The sequence below is a fragment of the Mesocricetus auratus genome, unplaced genomic scaffold (assembly GCF_017639785.1).
Source record: "Mesocricetus auratus isolate SY011 unplaced genomic scaffold, BCM_Maur_2.0 Super-Scaffold_100031, whole genome shotgun sequence".
NCBI lineage: Eukaryota > Metazoa > Chordata > Mammalia > Rodentia > Cricetidae > Mesocricetus > Mesocricetus auratus.
Window position 1 is genome coordinate 8661542 of NW_024429212.1, and position 17643 is coordinate 8679184.

Sequence of the window (17643 nt, forward strand, 5' to 3'; positions counted from 1 at the left end):
CATACTTGCCCCTTCCTGACCAGTTGGTTGTTCTGATTCATTGTAAAGTCGCAGAACCAGGGCGCGAGAAAATGAAGTCAGCAAACCGCCATAAAGTCCAAACAAGCATCAGTGAGGGAGGACCCCCCTTCTAGTTTTCAGGGTTCACCCAGTCAAGTCTGGGGCTGAACAGTAAGTAGTCAGAAGTGAGTCACTCTCTGTGCCTCAGTTTCTCCTCTGTCCCATCATTATTCACACCAAACTCTAATGATTCTTATTAGCACAGACCATCAATAAATGGAAGGGTTGAGAGGAGGCCTTCTATGGGTGTGGCTAAGTGTACTGAATGGAGCTCGTGTATTGAGATTTCCAATTTGTCTTCCTTGTGGCTGATAGACAAAGTTATTAAAATACAACCACTAGCTGGATGTGGTACCTTACCCTTGTAATCCAGCTCTCAGAAGGCTGAGGGAAATAGGATTGTCATGAGTTCAAAGCCATCCTTGGTTACATAGTCAGTTCCAGACCAGCATTGGTCACGGAATACATTCTAAACTAGCTTGGGGTAAAGGAATACAACGTAAGACTCTGTTTTTTTAAAAAAAAAGCAACAGAAATGTATATGGACAACAAAAATTTATCTGAATTAAAAACAAAATTTGCTTCAAGTCACATTAAATAGCAGAGCGTTCTCATAAAGCTCACATTTATAAAATTTGGGAAATATTGAGTAGCCAAATTGAGCATTACCTCTAGTTCCTTCTTCTAGACATTGCCAGTCTTTATCTTGATCTATCTGTTATCAGTTTTGCTACTTTGCCTTTTCAAGAGCCGCACCTCTGTACACTCATGCCTCGCTTTGCCAGAGCATCTTGGTCAGTCACTGGTCTACACAGTTACAGACAGCTAACCTCCTAGAGAAGTCTTGGTGGCCACGAAGAAAAGCTGCATAATGCCAGAATCTGGGGTGGATGAGAAGAGGAGGGAGTCACAGTAGCTCTGGTCATCACCTACCTCCCAAGTCAAGCAGATTCTCCTGCCTGACCCCACTAGCAATGACTCAGCTTCCAGCCTCTGCCCAGAATGCCTGGGGTTCATTGATGTCTTTTCTTTGTTATCTCCTCACCTTTGGGATGGAAGGTGCTCCTATTCTGGTCTTTGATATTTCTTATACAATCAAACCCTCAAAATCAAGTTGTTCTCTTGGAAATTTTCATGTATTTTCCTTTGAGACTGGACAGTGCCCTAAACTTACAGTCCCCCAAACTCCGACTGTCTTTGCTGGTCTTGGTGGCAACACTTCAACTCATTGTGCCACTGCGTAGCTTACAGAGCAGCAAAGCTGATGGTGTGGCTGAGGCAGCCAAACGCTTGAGCAAAAGTGATGAAGGATGGGCACAGAAAGAGATGGCAGATTCGTTTCCGAGAAGCTGCCTGGTGAGAGGTCCCAGCCATTCCCTGAATCCAATCATGTGGGCAGAGGGACCCCAACAAAAGGAGGAAAGAAGAAAAGCTACGGGGACAGCTGCTGCAGATGCTGCATTAATCCTGTTGTGTGTGCTCAGTGCCAGACACAATCAGGTCGGGGATGGATGGGCACATCTGAGCACTGGCACCACCACACCGGCTCATAGGGGAGGGGAGTGCTGGGTTTCAGGTACAGATTCTCTTCTCAGGTGTCAGCTGTTTTCGTTTCCCTTTCTGGCTGCTCTCAGCTCACTGGACAGTACCCACAACAGACATACACACAAAATGCTAGGGTCAATTTTGATCATTTCCCAACTGCCTTCATTTGTTAAGGTCAAGCCAAATTGATAATTACACTATCGTGCAATGAAAATGTTCCTGAGCTGGAGAGTGTCATTTCCATGTGGCTGAAGTGCTGAAAGTTAAAAGTTCCTCTATAGAGCCCCCTGCAGTGACAGCTTAGGCATGGAAGAACATGTCATGTTAGGGGTTGGATGATTGACATGTGTTGTTGTCACAGACCATGTTATATTTTTGCATGTGCACATGCATGTCTTTCTGCCTTTACTGTATCTAATGTACATATATATGTGTGAGTATGGAGTTGTTTATTACTCTCATCTTTCTAATGATCTAACTTTGTGCCCAAGGTGTTACAGAGTAGTCACTACTTGAACATCATAAAAGAAAAGCCATCTGATAAAAGAAATATGATAACAGCTTACTCTAATACTGGATAGACGCATATCAAACCACAACTGTGACATCATCTCACCCCTCTTAGAACAACTCAAAAATGCAGAAAGTCACAAACTCTCGCCAAGAAACTGAGACAGACCCTTTGTTCCCTGCTGGTGTGAATATAAATTAGGATGGGCAGTATGGAAATCAAGACAGAAAGTCTCCCAAAAAAGCTAAGAATAGGAGTACCCTCTGATAAATTGATTCCGTTACTGTGTGTGTATCTAAAAGGTTTGGAAGTATTACCCCAAGTGTGTCCCATGGGTACTGTGGCACTACCATAGCTATTGCCCAGAGTCAACCTTGACAACCAGAGAGATAAGAATACAGAAATACAAGTTAACCTGGGCTGTCTGAAGTTTGGTGTGCAGGAGTCCTACTGTGTCCATGGAAGACAATCCACAGGAAAGGGAGCATGTGTGTCAGGGAAATCAATACAAAAGGATGTGCAAGACTGTCACGGCATTCCTATACTTCAGCCATCTGAGCCGCTCAATTTTCATGGATGCTTGCTGTTTGATTGTGACAAGTGAAACACCGGTCTGTGAGAAAAAACTAGAGCCAAGAGTTTCAATGACAAGGGAGGGACCAAATATCCACTGGAACTGCCCACATTCCTCTCCAGTTACAGGGAAGGCCTACCCTTTCTGGATGTACTTTAAAAGGCAACACAAGCAAAAAAAAAAAAAAAAGAATTAAATCTTGATGGCATACACCATGGAGAACAAGAACTCTAAGGACATCTGGAACATCTGACTTGTACAACGGAAGGCAGCGGTTACTTTCCACTCAGGGGAAACAAACTTAGGGACAGATTGACCAAAAGGTCAGCTTGTGACAAAGTCCTAGCACAGAGAAGAGAAGATGACAATGAAGTCCCACCCGTAACTAAGGAGTTGTTAGTGTCTCTTGGATGCTGAGGGAGCAAGAATCAGTTTTCCTTAATGCTGTGATCTCTGATATATTGGCCACACTCCAGGGCAGATCACACTCCTAAGAATAGTCATCAGCACAACTGGGACTCTGTTGAGTGTGGAAGAGAGAGAGAGAGAGAGACAGAGACAGACAGAGAGAAAGGGAAGGAGGGAGGGAGGAAGGAAGAGATGGAGGGGTGGAGGGATGGAGGGAGGGAGAGAAAACATAAAGTTGGGTGGGTAGGATGAATTTGATCAAAATACATTTTATGCAATTTTCAAGAATTAAGAAAAAATAAAAATTTTAGATTTTGGTATTACAGCTTCTCAACTAATAATGAACAATTTCAAAATCTGCAATGTATATGAAACTGGAAATGCATTTTGGATGAGGGACATTCAGCTTGCCCTTGGGTTTCTTAGTTTTTTAAAATTTAAAAGTGGTATAAATGTAGAAATTACCTTTTGAACTGATTCGTTTTCAGAGCAAGATGGGAGAAAGCGAGTATTTGGAAGGCTGCAGGGAGCTCTGTGAGGGTCTGAAGCCCCTGACAGAGGCAGCTGGGTCAGGGTCGCATGTCTGGGTAGCTGTCTTCCCAGGACACTGAGTTACAAGTGCCCACCAACCCGGCACTCAGAAGATCATCAATATTTATGGAAGAGAAGTAAATCTGTGCATCCTTCGCGTTTCCAGTCCCTCCCTGCATCCTGTTATTTACAAGATGCAAAGTATCCTCTGAGAAGTGGTTGGGATTAACAGATGATAAAAATGCAGAACTTTGCAGGCACACTTGTGAATTCAATATATCACATCAGAATATATGCGAAGATTGGTTTAGCAAAATAAATAAATGATCATTTTCAGGAAATGCAAATGCGTGCGATTATTTTTCATGCCTGGTTGCAGCTTTCTATTCAGGCTGTTGCAAGGACTCTGATCCCCTGTGGGCTGGTGGGCGGGCACTCAGGTTTGCATATGCAACAGCCTGCCCGGGCTCGTCTATCTGAATACTTGGTGCCCAGCTGATGGGGCAGTTTGGGGAGGTGGGGAGTAGTTAGAGGGAAGGACTGCCTGTGTAGGGTCAGAGCTTAGGCTATATCATCTGCCCCTACTTCCTGTCCTCTCTCTACTTCTAGATCCACCTGGAGGTAAGCTAGCTCCCACCATCAAACCTACATGTCCCTATTGCTATCCACTTTCCTAAGCATGAACAATTGCACCCTCAAGTAACGAGCTCAAATCAACCTCTCCTCCCTGAAGTCTCCTCTTATCAGGTGTTTGGTCACGACATTGAGAAAAGTAAGGAAAATGACAGCTTTATTGTTTTTTTCCAAGAAGTGATTTCTCCCAATAGTTTTCGGTATTTCCTTTTGGTTCTGATTAAAGACAGGCACTGGGAACACTCTGTAACATGAAGAGTTATTATCTTAACACCAAGATGTCTGGATGTTACATTTGATGCAGGTGAAAAAGTGCATTTGTTTCTTTTTAAGGAAAAACGCATTAATAGGAAAATGCCAATATTTTAGGGGATTAAAAAGCTTTGTATTTACAGCTTTCTTGTCTGTACATAAAAGTAAGAAGAGGTGCCAAACTAGAAATAAGGAGATCCTAAGAATCCTTGTACTTGTCATCCCTGGAAGGGAAGGAGGGAGGGAAGGAGAGAGGGAGAGGGAGAGGGAGAGAGAAAGAGAGAGAGAGAGAGAGATGCATCTCTTAGGATAGCCTTCAAAGAGAAAATTGATGTAGGAAGACACAAGAGACAACTAGGCCATGCTGAAGCTAATTTTTATCTTTAAAAACACCTGACCAAGAAGGAAACAAGTACGACCTGTAAATTAAGCTCTTTCCACATGGGTCAAAATGTTTTCATCAAATAACCTTTAATAGCATCAGTTCTGCTGAGACCAGACAGAGTTGATTGTTGTGTCTGGGGATTCTGCCTGGAGAAAAAGTGGGAAGAAAAAAAACAACCAAAAAAAAAAAAAAGAAGAAGAAGAAGAAGAAGAAGCCACCCATTGATTTGTCTGTCTGGTTTGCCGTTTGATTTACAGCTTCACTTCCAGAGTCTTCCTGAGTACATTGTATCTCCCACAAATCTTCAGAGACAAAGGCCAGGGCACAAGCTATAAATGTCACCCCTGACACAGGTGGACCTGAAAGTGAACAGGCTAAGGGTGTCTCATTGCGACCCACGTCAATAGGTCAGGAGTGCACAGGTTGATTTTAAACAGTATGTCACTCAGAATATAACAGAATTATTGGTGGGGTGAAGATTTTCCTAAGTAGGGAGATCTGGATGGTAACATAGTTCTAAGCAATGGGACATTTTCAAACCTGGCTTATTCAGTGAGGGGATATGTCCTTTGTGAGTTAAAACAGCCAGTTGTCTTATAGATACCCCTGTTTCAGTAAAACTTTCTTATCCTCACTTCATGGCCATCAGCAACGTGTAAGTTACAGACTCCTGCAGAGGCCTGTAGAAATTACAACTGGTCCTGGCTTATGTGTCTGGGATGACAACTCCTTCCTCCTGGATGTGGTGTAGGGAGGGGCTGGGGAAGAATCTTGCTGCGCGCTTTCAGAACTATAAGTGCACTGTATCTGGGGACTATAAACTTTTATCCCATCATCATAAAATTACAATGCAATGTACATACACAGACTGCAAGGTTTTAATTTTCTTAAGGGAAATAATATTTAAAGGATATAATTGAATTCACAGTAAGACACCACACACCTGTGGTCTCACTCAAAATATTAGTTATAAAATCCAAATGCTAAAGAATCTAATGGTTCTACAGAATTCTTTTTAATCAAGGTATAGCTAGCTACTCACCACAATGGGACCTGTCTAGTCAATGAAAAAGAGAATGTCACGTTAGCAGAAGTTAAGACATTCATCTGCATGGTTTTTCTCTCAGTGCTGTTTTATGACTTCCACAGATGAGAAATCACTGAATTGTCTCCACTTTTCTCTCAGGGAAGTCTATAAAGTGTGGTGGAAAAAACAGTAGGAGACCGTAACAACCAGAGTGGTTACAGTTGCCCTAACGCTGACCAATTTACGTTAGGAAAATGCCAAGTATTCAAACAGGAGTTACTGCTCTGCATAAAACATGCACGTTTATAAGATACAAGAATTTATAAACTCTGGCCAACCAGATAAAGATATTTTACCACTTATCTCGAATAACTGCCACCAATATTGTCATCTGGACAAAAAAAATGGTAAACTGACTGATCACTCAATTTAGTTTTGATCGCTCAGATTGTTCATCCAAAATTCTGATTAACCATGTGGCCTATATATGCTGCTGGCCTTCAACTATCGTGGCAGGGGTATGATGGGTATGTGTATTTGAGGGAATGTGTAAAAATAATCACTTCTGAATGTTTACCAGCCAAATACTTAACCCCCAGAAGAAGCTGTGCGATTCACGTTTATATTTTCCTCAGTTATAAATTTCAGGGGTGTATAATTGAGGGTTCTTGTCTCAGAGTAACGTAGCTCTGGAATAAAACTCAAACTCAGCTAGTGTAGGCCAATGCCTCTTTTCTTTCCTTTCACCATGGACTCTTTAAAGTGTAGATGACAAAGCCTTGAGCATGTAGACCAGTTAGGTGGAGGGAAGATGAGGAAACTACTACAGGGGACTGCCACCTACCAGCAACTCGTGTGTCGCTGGTCTTTCCAAAATTCGTGTCCACCCAGGATTACAGACCTTTATTTGCAATTTCTTTCACATATGTAATTTGTTAGACTCAGAAGGAGCCATATTATATGACGTAAAATGCTCATGGAAAAGGGAATAACATGTGACACAGAGTGGGCGGGGTTGGGAGTAATGCATCCCCACACCAGGGACTGACTACATCCTGTTTGCAGAGAGGCCAGGAGGAACCTGGAGGTGCCAGAATTTGAACTTCTATCTTCCATTACCGGAAAGATAAATTCATGTGGGGTGAAGCCACCCAGTTTCTGGTCTTCTGTAGCAACAGGCCTAATTTCACTCATAAGCGTAAGATCTTGATGAATCAGCGGCCTTTGCCAAAGGCCTACTTAGAGAAACACAGGACTGTCCACACGCTAGGATGTGGTCATGATGCAAGCGTCAGGCATCAACTATGACTGACCACATAGCAAGTTGAAAGTAGTAGAGATTAAGTCAGGAACCCGGGGTTCAGAGATGGCCCAGATCTAGGTCAGAGGACATGGGATTCCCAAGTAAGGAAGACCACAGGAGACAAAGAGGTTGAGAAGCCCAGGAGTTAGCTAAAGATAGATCAAGGGTTAGGAAGAAACTCTACAAAGTCTCAAGTTAACGTGCTTCCTTTCCTTGTGTGTCAACTCATATGAAATGATGGATGAATTCTCCTCCCTAGGCTGCTGCTGCAACAGCAAACACAGAGTAGGTGACTATAAGTGAGAGGGGTCTGTACTTCCGTGGTTCTGAAGAGAGAAGGTGGCTGGAGCTCTGGGAGCTTCTGGGCCTGCCTCCCTCATCCAGGAAGGCTGGGGTCTTCCTTGCTCATGGCCTGTTGGGGTCACATGACTCCCCACCTCCCTTGGCACACTACCATTGGAGTTAGATTGCCCCATGTCATGTGGTCTTATCTTGCAGCTACCAAGACACACACTAAGGCCTCTTCTGAGCAAGGCTGTTTTACAGCTTGCATGCAAGGCGATCTGGTCACATGACTATGGGATATGGATTTCACAACGGAATTTTTACTTAAATTTCATTAATTCAATCTTTACTCCTAGCCTTACTTCACTTTACAACTCCATGTTCCCCTCAACTTTCTCACATCGAAATTTAGAGTTTTTATAGCACGATTTCCAACAACAGTTAGTTTAGAGTCATCTTAATGGAAATTCGACTCTCCTAAGAGCCGAGACTGTCAGGCTGTAATTCTTCCCTCCTTCTAGATCCTTAATTTTAACAGCCGATAAACTCAGACACACTTGTGGCTTTAATGCTTATCTGTCATTTAAATCATCAGGTTAAGAGCCAGCCCTAAGACAGGTAACTTCGCGTATGATTTCAAATTGGCTAAAACAAATAAACAAAAAGAAGCCAAGGCCCCAAGCCCCTAAAGCCTTCTTTAATCCAAACGTATGCTCATTAATGAGGCTGTGTTAATATTTCATGCGCAGCCTCTCCCTGTTCACTTTAAGATATGTCTGTAATGGAGACTGGAAGCCGCACCATACTCCTAGGGGTAATGAAACATTCAGATGTGTTGAGGAAGGATCTTCAGATGTAATTCAGATAATGGCGCTTAAACATTCCTAAAAGGGCCTCTGAGCTTCCGCCTCAAAACATGCTTCCAAAGCGAGGTGGAGGTTCCTCTTTAGAGTTCTCGGGCTGGGTGAGCCCACCCAGAAGCCCACCCAGGCGGGAACAGAGGATCTATGTTAGTGTCACCCTCTGCAGTGACAGCTGTCCTTCCCATAGGGTACAGGGTACTCTCAGTACCACAGCAGTAAGCACGGAAGGAAGGAGCAGAGCAATGGAAGGGGTTTTAAACTGTCAACCTGGTCAGCAAGAGACTCGAGAGCACACGGGTTCGTGGAACTCTCTCCATGTGAGGTAGCTCTGGGGTCAAAGGTCATGGACAATACATGCTACTTTTGGGTGGGTGAGCTTTTCCTCCTATCTCTTAACCGACAAAATTTAGAATGCCCACTTTGTTTTCTGATGCGACAGTTCAACGCCCGAGTACATGGGGCTACATCTGACAATCGGAAAGGCATATGGGCTGACATATTGCTGCAAATCACATCGACTCTACACTGTAGCATGTGAACAAGTCCTTGGGGAGTCCTTTGGCTACAACTCATTAGTACATCTCACCGAAATGAAAGATTTCCGTAAAGCCACAAAATCGACTCCAATTATGGAAAACTCTCTTAAAAAGCAAAACTGCTTCTAAAGGAAAAATGCATGGTTCCACAGGGGCCTTGACTCTGTACCAACTAACCATTGGGCTGTCCCTGTGTTCTTTAATTTCTCTAAGAACTTGGTGAATGATTCCCTATTAAATTAAACTGCCAGCTAGCTGTTTTCCCCCTTAAAGTTTCAAAGACAAAATTAAAATTGAAATGCTATTAGGTGCTCAGAAAAATAATTACAACTGAACTCAAAATAATCAAGCTACGATTCCAAACCACACTGTTGCTGATTTTTCACGCAGTCAGCACTTTTTTATGGGATTGCTTTGTCTGTGTGGCACAGCACAACGGACTTATAAATAAGGACATTCAAATATGTGCCTAACAGAGCTGCTGGGAAGGTCTTAAGAAAATAATTTCCTAAATTGTAAGACATCATGATACCTGACTATAGCTTTGTACATTTTCCCCCTGCAGTTCAGAAAATGTATAAAGTGAACACAGAGTTTAAAAAAAATCTAGAGACAACACTAGAGCATTTCCCTAATTGCAAGGACTTGGAAAAAGTCAAGAAGTTAAAACTAGTAACTGTTCAGAGATCGAGCATCTAATGGCCTTAGCCCCTTTCTCACGGGCCATGTCAGTTAGCCCTAACGGCCACTTCATCTGCTGGGCTCCTACCCGCCTCTCTGGGCTCCTACCCGCGCAGAGAGCTTCTCTTGCCCAATGCTGTTTTTTCCATGTGGCTCTAAGGTTAGATTGTCAGTCAAAATTCACATTTCTAAATGTGTGTGTGTTTCATCACACCATCCAGTTGGGGTTTGCATTAAACTTCACGCTGCTGGTTCAGAATCTCTGAGCCTGAGCACTTCTGCTTCCCTGGGAGCACGTGTCTCAGGATGACACACTGCACTCCCCTTTTCTCAGCCACACGAGGGGTCCTGCTGGGCTCTGATCCACAGCTTTGCGCGCCCTGCTAGGACATCCCTTCTGTTGTCTTTCCATGAATGCGGCATCTTTATTCGCTCAAATGGGGATGCTGGCCCATCAGCGAAAAGCCTGCCTGGCCTTTCCCCCAGTCTGTCCAACACTACTTCCCCAGTTGTTATGGCTTCATCTTCCCTCCTTTGAGGATGAAGCCGTCAGCGGGTTCGCACAGTTATCCACAGATTAGGCAAAACCAGTAACAATGGATGTTTCACCCATCACTCTACATTCAATGAAATTTACACCCTTTCCCAAATAAGTGGGTGGATATGGGGGGGAGGACGGTACCTGCCTAGTCACCCTTACTGATTTCCCCTGGTGGCAGATGCTGAGGAACAAGGAGCTCTCTCAGACTACTTTGCACCACTGAGTTCACTGTTCTCTGGCTTCCACCTGTCCCACACTGCTGTCCTGGCTTAGAAAGCAGAAGTGACAGAGGCTACACCTCTGTGCTTTCTGTCATTTGGCCAGGTAAGGCCACCACACACCAGCCTCCCTTTGCTGTGGCAGTGGTGAGCCCTGGGTCCAGTCCCCGCTTCTTTGATACTGAGGATACTGAGCGTGAGGGTGTGTTTGCTGCTGCTTGGCAGGTGCAGTGACAACAGGCAGCCTGGGGATTTCAACTTAGGCGCTCTCAAAGTTTTTTTTTCCCCCCATGCTAAGTTGTTTTCTGCTTAGACACCAAGAGTGGGATTCCATCTTCACACAACTGAGCTCAGTGTAGTACAGTGAGACACATTTCCAGAATCCGGGTCTTCACTGCAATACTGCCCCTTTACAGTTAGTGAGCTCCTCTGCAGAATGTCTTTATGCTTTTCCGAGCCAAATGACTGCTTCCTTATATAGTATTAGGCTGGTAGCAGCAGCGTATTAACTTTTTGTTCCTTTGCGTTTTGTCATCTGACTGCTGGGTGTGTGCATATTCCTGGCTCATCTCTGGTCCTCTTCTGGTGGATACTGGAGTCTCCATAAACAAGGGAAGAGTTGGATTTGATCGAGTCCCTCATTTATTTTCACTAAGTGATAGTTCAAAGTGTGTGTGTGTGTGTGTGTGTGTGTGTGTATGTTATAATTCAAAATGGAAGACATCAATAATAAACAAGAGTTGGGTATAGCAAAATAGAGATGATTTAATTAGGATGTGATTGGATGCGTTGTTAAATACACTGGAAGGACATTTCAGTTCTACCTGGGAAGGAGCTTTTGGCAGTGAGATGGACTCAAGAAAACCGAGAGGATTAGAAGACTTGCATGAGGGAGTTATAACAGGGAAACCACAGGTCAGAGATGCAGTGGCTTGGAGCATCCTAACATGAGATGACAAAGGAGTATGGGACACCACTCCAGGCAGGGGTTAGACCCTGAAGTAAGAAACCAGTTTTATAAACCCAACTAGACTGCTGGGAAAAGTCAGCGGGTTTGTTTTCCTAGGCTCTAAAAATACTTCAATATTAAGCCCACATTCAGGCCAAGCACACTCAGAAGCCCAAAGATTCAGGATATATAAGAAAAAATATCCCCAAAGTCCGGAACAAAGCTACTTACACTGGCCCTGGGGCTCTATTCATATTAATGAAAGTCTATATACACAGCAAGATAGTTACCCTGCTAAGCACACACTGTTCTGAGATGTCAACCCAGCCTCAAACCAAAGACTTGCAAAAGTTAATGACTATGGGCTGGTCATGTGGCTTTTGAGTGTCTAACAGATCCTAAAACACTGATCGGAAGCTTACAGCCCTCCTGTGCATCAGTACACAGGCACATCATGTGATACACAGGGAACATCACATGATACACGGGTACACAGGGAACATCACATGATACACGGGTACACAGGGTACATCACATGTTCCACCAGCACACAGGGTATATCACGTTACACCAGCACACAGGGCATATAACATGTTACACCAGTACACAGGGTATATTACATGTTACACCAGCACACAGGGTATATCACGTTACACCAGCACACAGGGCATATAACATGTTACACCAGCACACAGGGTATATTACATGTTACACCAGCACACAGGGCACAGCACACAGAACACCAGCACACAGTGAACATCATGAAGTCCTTCCACTCACCCTTCCTGCATAGTGCATGACAGTGAAGGCGGGGCCTTGGCCTCTGAAAGCAACGTTCCCGTTGCCGTCCTTTATGGAGGAGTACACTGTGTTTGTATTTGATGACTCCAGGAGACTCTGCAGCTTTCTGGGAAAGTTTGGCTCCACTGACCAAGTCACTTGGCTCTCCTCATCCAATAGGGAGAAGAATCCTGATGGCTTCTGAAAGTCAGCAAAAGTCAGAAGTTGGTTTCTGTTGCTCCACTTGGTACCCTAGATGTGTGCTCTCCCATCCTATTATAGTCACATAGCCCATGGCTGCACGATCTCTCAGATATAACTCTTATCCGGACAGTTTGGTAGCATGAATGAAAAACAGGCTACAGTGTTAGAAAAACCCACAGGATAAGCAGTAGAGAAATCTACTTTCGTAGAGAGACAGAAGGTAGACAGTGAAAGTCTGAACTTTCCAAAGAGCCCGATGGTGTCTGTTTGAAACACTCTCAAGCAACTCCATACAGCACATCATGGAAACAGACGCTGCTGTTGACATGCTTGATAAAACGTGTGTGTGTGCGTGCATGTGTGTGTGTGTGTGTGTGTGTGTGTGTGTGTGAGCATGTGCACATGTTTACATGCCAGGGTACTCATGTGGAGGTCTTAGGGAAACCTGAAGGAGTTGGCCATCTCCTTCCATCAAGAGTGTCCTGGATCATAATCTAGGTCATTTGCTTTAGTGAAGAGCATCTTGAGTCATCTTGCTGTCTCACATAATAGATCTTTGCTTATACAGCAGAGATACTACTGAGTCAAAAGTTTTTCACCCTACGCAGAGATAAAAAAGTATGGATGTAAACCTGTGCTGATGCCCTCAGGCTCAATTTTAACCAGAGATGAAGTTAACCAAAGGTTATTTCGTGTACACACTTTTCCTGCCAACTTTTCAAAGTTTAAATTGTAGAACCTCTGAAGACCAATACAAAACGTGTGACATATTTCATGGTATCACTGGCCTCATATGCTGGCTTATGAAATTCATTCTGTACAATGGACTCTTGTAACTTTCCAAAAGAGACTTTTAGTTTTGATAAATAAAAGGGTGAGTGTCCTTGGACCATCAAGCTCTGATCGTTCTTGCCTTTTCAGGAAATGTTGAGTTTCCCACTACCCCTTCAGTCAAGGGTAATTGTGTGCTCCTCAAAAGACTATTGGGGGGAGGGGAACTATAAAGGCATTGCAGAAACTTATATATAAGGAGAGCTTACAAACAAGACCTTCAGAAAGAAAATTCTCTCCCTCCAGTTCACCTGAATGCACGCATCCTGTGAGGTATCTAATTATGTTATGTAAGTACCTGGAAGAAGAAATCCAAAACTCCAGCCTGGTTACCAGGAGAATAGGCAGTTTCCATGGCAACTCCCTCTTGTACACACTCTGTTTGCTCTTGCAGGAAAAGCACTTCTTGGATATAGTGGTGCATTTTCTCGTTGGTCAGGTTGACACAGAGCTGTTCAGGGAAGGGAACAATGCAGCAGATAAAGGGGGTGGCCGTGCAGAGCCACTTGCTCACGGTGCAGAGTCCCCCCCCCCCAGTGACTTATAGACTAAGTAGTCCATTATGATGACTCATGAGTCTTGCCCTAGAAGGCAGCTTCACTTAGTCACTTATGCGATCACATTGTCCCAAAGTTCAACCTGAGGGGGGGCATGTTAAGAACAAGGAATAGAACCACAGTGCCAACGTATAAACATGGAGTCTCAAGCACTTAGAAACAAAAGGAAAACCATTTTCTAAAAGGGAGATGTATTGGGCTCTTGTGGACACGTGGAGAGAAGAGCCTCTCTGCTGTGGGGTTCCGGGGAGAGGGGTGTGTCCCTGTGTGGCCTGCTGTGGCTACATGTGGGTGGCAGGTGAGAGTGGTCAGAGATCTTTCTCTAGCAGTTTCATGCAGACTAAGGAACACAAGCAGTGTTCCTAATCGGGATACACTTGCTGACTACCCTCTTCCAGGCCTCCAGAGGACGGTCCCTAGGGCAACAGAACGATACTTCTTGTTAAGTTTTCTTTATCTTAAAATATCCATGTGTTCTTCTGCCGTCCTCCTAGCTCACACACAATATCTCAGCACACAAACCTCGCTACCTCCTCTTACCTTACCCCTCTCCACTCCTTCCCTTTCCCTCTGCCCATAAACCCCCCTGCTACATTCTTGTCTTTTTAGAAATCAACTGCATTTAATTAGGGTTTCTCTTCAGCCTAGGTGATGGCTTCTTTTCTGAAGCAGGGCCAACCTATCAGTGGCTACAGCACTGAGGGATATGACTCCCCACTCCCAGCGAACACTGGCTGCCTCTAGCTAATTCGGGAGGAGTGGGGCTTCGTGAGCCCTTCCCCCACCCATGATGAAATTTTGACGGCTCTTGTGCAGGCAGCCATAGATGTCATGAGTGCAGATGCCATGTCTCTCTCAAAACGATCAACTCGAATGAAAATAAAATACCACTTTTCTTCCAGGCACTTCCTCACTTTATTTTTTATTTACTTTTAGTATGTATTTATTTATTTTCAAGACAGGATTTCTCTGTGTAGCTTTAGAGCCTGCCTGGAACTCAATCTGTAGACCAGACTTGTCTTGAACTCACAGAGATCTGCCTGCCTCTGCCTCCCAAGTGCTGGGACTAAAGGCGTGTGCCACCACAGCCTGGCAATTTTTAATATTTATTTTTTTAATCCTTTAAATTTGGCACATGTGAACAATGTGTCTTGATTGTAGCCACACCTCAATTCTTCCCTCCAAGCCCCTGAGACACCCAGTGTGTCTCTCTCCCAGTTCTTGACTTCTTTTTAATGACATTGAGTCTAATTAGCCATATGTAAGGCCATGTCCTAGGGTATGGGCAGCCTACCAGTATCCACCTCCCAAAGAAAAGTGCCTCTCCCTTCCCCATCAGCCACCAACTGCCAATAGTTCCTCAGCTAGGGGAGGGTAGCTGCCCTGTGGTGCAATTTTTCACTGGCCTGATCCTGTGGAGGTCTTACGCAGGTAACCAAAACCTCTTTTACATTAAAAGCTAAAATGACAAACACAGACACATGTCTTTACTTATCAGGGACGCCTCTCATCTTCCCCTGATTTGTCTTCATCCTACCAACACTGTTCTTTGGAAGTCTCCAGAAACACTACATCTCCAAGTCAAATGCTCATTTCTCAGCAGCTATGTCCTTGGAGCCCCAATGACATTTGCCTGACATTCACCACCTTGGTCAAATCTCCCAGGTCTTGGGCTTTGGCCTCTCTTGACCTCTTTCTCCTTGGCCATTCCTTCAGACTGCCCCCCAGGTGCTCTTCAGTTCCGTCGACCTCACCTCAGCTCTGCCAACCACAGTCTCCTGCAGTTGTAGGCCCTCTGGTCTCCCAGACCCATCATCCCCTTCCATCTGCTTCCCGAACGAATTCAGATCCTATAACTAAAAGCCAGCATTTTGTAGAGGTTCCATTCCAAGGTAAGGACCATTTCTCTTTTGTGCACTTAAGGTAAACATTGCATACCGAAGCCCAATAATTTTATATCAGTTATTATTTCTTAGTAACAAAATTCCCTCAGTAGTAAGAGAATTCAACAAGGCTTTAAACAGAGGGAATACAGCAAAGCACATTTCTGAAATGAAGTAAAAATAACTGAAAATTTCAGTCTTCCTTTTCTACCGGCTATTCTCATAAACATTTCTATCCTTTTTATAATTAAAATGGAAGTGGCAAGCATAAATGTTCCTTTCCCAGCAGGGATTTTTTTCACACACAGACTTGACAGCTCCACAGAAAGTGCTTCTCTTCCAGAACCCCTACCGGGGATTTGTACACCACCGAAGATACACGGTCGGTAGCGAGGCTCTGCCAGACAGGCACGAGCTCTGACGAGGCAAGACAAGGGGAAGAGACCAGCTGAACAGCACCCGCAGTGAGGGCAGTCTTGCTGTGGTCCTCGAATGCTGAAGGCATCCGCCCTTTGCCGGCTGTCAGGTTGCACCCCGTTCACCTCCCTCGCCACAGTCACATTGCAGCGAGAGTGCCACGCTCCATTTAGGTCACCCAGGCTCTGCTTCGGTTGCACCTTCAGCCGTCGCCACTGGTGCAGTCTTCTGACTCTGCTTACTCAAGAAAATCGGTCACACGCAGTGTGTGCTTACTGGGGAGCTTTCTGCTTTAAATCTCAGAAACCTGCAGCTTTCCATGCACCCCACGGCATGCAGTTGTCAGGGAGCAGAGAGGAAACATTCTAATGAGCTGCTGGTCAGAAGTAGAAAAGGGGAGGAACTGGAGAGAGAGAGAGAGAGAGAGAGAGAGACAGAGAGAGAGAGAGAGAGAGAGAGAGAGACAGAGAGAGAGAGAGAGAGAGAGAGAGAGAGAGAGAGAGAGAGAGAGAGAGAGAGAGAGAGAGAGAGAGAGATGACTCTGCTGGGTAAAACATCTACCGCCAAGCCTGATGACCTGAGTTCAATTCCCAGACCCACATGGTAGAAGAAGAGAACTGACTCTTGCAAATTTCTCTGACAATGCGCTATGCTCCCTGCCACACACACACACACACACACACACGGGGGAAAGGGGGAGATACTAAGTTGTTTTAAAGAGAAAGAAGATTCTGCAAATCCCAATAGTCATGATAGAGTGGTGGGGGGAAGACCATAATTCCAAGTTAAAGAGATTCACTCTTGCTCCTTAAGGCTTCATCATGACTACACGGCAATATTAGTCCTGTGTGGTTCCTGTTGCCACAGAAAATCTTGAAGCCTACAGAAATTCTCTTAGGCCCAAAACCAAGTGATCAGAAAGGATAGCAATCCTAGCGCATTGATTTTCTACTAGAACTAAGAGTTTTTGTTGTAATTGTATGGCTCTCAATATATGAAATTTACATTTTGTTTGCAATGCACTTATATTGATTAATATATTTTCATGAACATACACATTTATATCTATTTTGATGTAATTGTATTTATTAATACTGTATTTTATATTTTTCTATATATAACCCTCTACATCTCATATTAACAATGAAAGTTTGTTTATGTGATCCCCTCCTGGTGCTGGTCACTGGAAAGAGGTTCATGCCACTCACTGACTGGCAGCAGGGAAACAAAAGTTGCCCCTGCATTCTCTAGAAAGAAAACAGGTAGGGGCTCCTACGGGAGGCATGGATATCCAGAGGGGGTTAGGTGCTGGGGGGGGGGCGGGGAGGGGTGTAGTGACATTAGACTTGGGGATCCTGGGGAAGGAGACTCCAGAGAGGTCTTTCTGGGGAAAACTGGAGATCCTCCAAATGTTGCTTTTTGAACAGAGTCCATGTATTTTTATTCATATTAATTTCATTCTCAACATAATCTTAGCTATCACCTCCATCTCACACCAGGGCCAGTCTCTTTGGCTTGGATTTTCAGTTTCACATCCGTGTCAGCCATTTATCTGTAACTGCTCTAGTTACCAAACACTTGATGTGGAAACTTTGGACTGTACCCGTTGTGGTTCAGGGGACTCAGTGAACAGCTAAATACAGAAGCCTTCATTACTACCTGTAAATGC

The 17643-nt window shown here is 44.3% G+C and overlaps 1 protein-coding gene across 2 annotated transcripts in view; it reads right to left on the reverse strand.

Annotated features, from left to right (window-relative positions):
- Nucleotides 1–17643, reverse strand: part of Myo16 (myosin XVI) — a 422801-nt gene that overhangs the window by 131650 nt on the left and 273508 nt on the right. For both annotated transcript variants that reach the window (XM_040733405.1, XM_040733404.1), the window contains exons 22-23: nt 13416–13568; nt 12083–12283 (exon numbers count right to left, since the gene is read on the reverse strand). In XM_040733405.1, coding sequence (XP_040589339.1) covers nt 12083–12283; nt 13416–13568 — 354 coding nt within the window. The remainder of the gene's footprint in view (nt 1–12082; nt 12284–13415; nt 13569–17643) is intronic.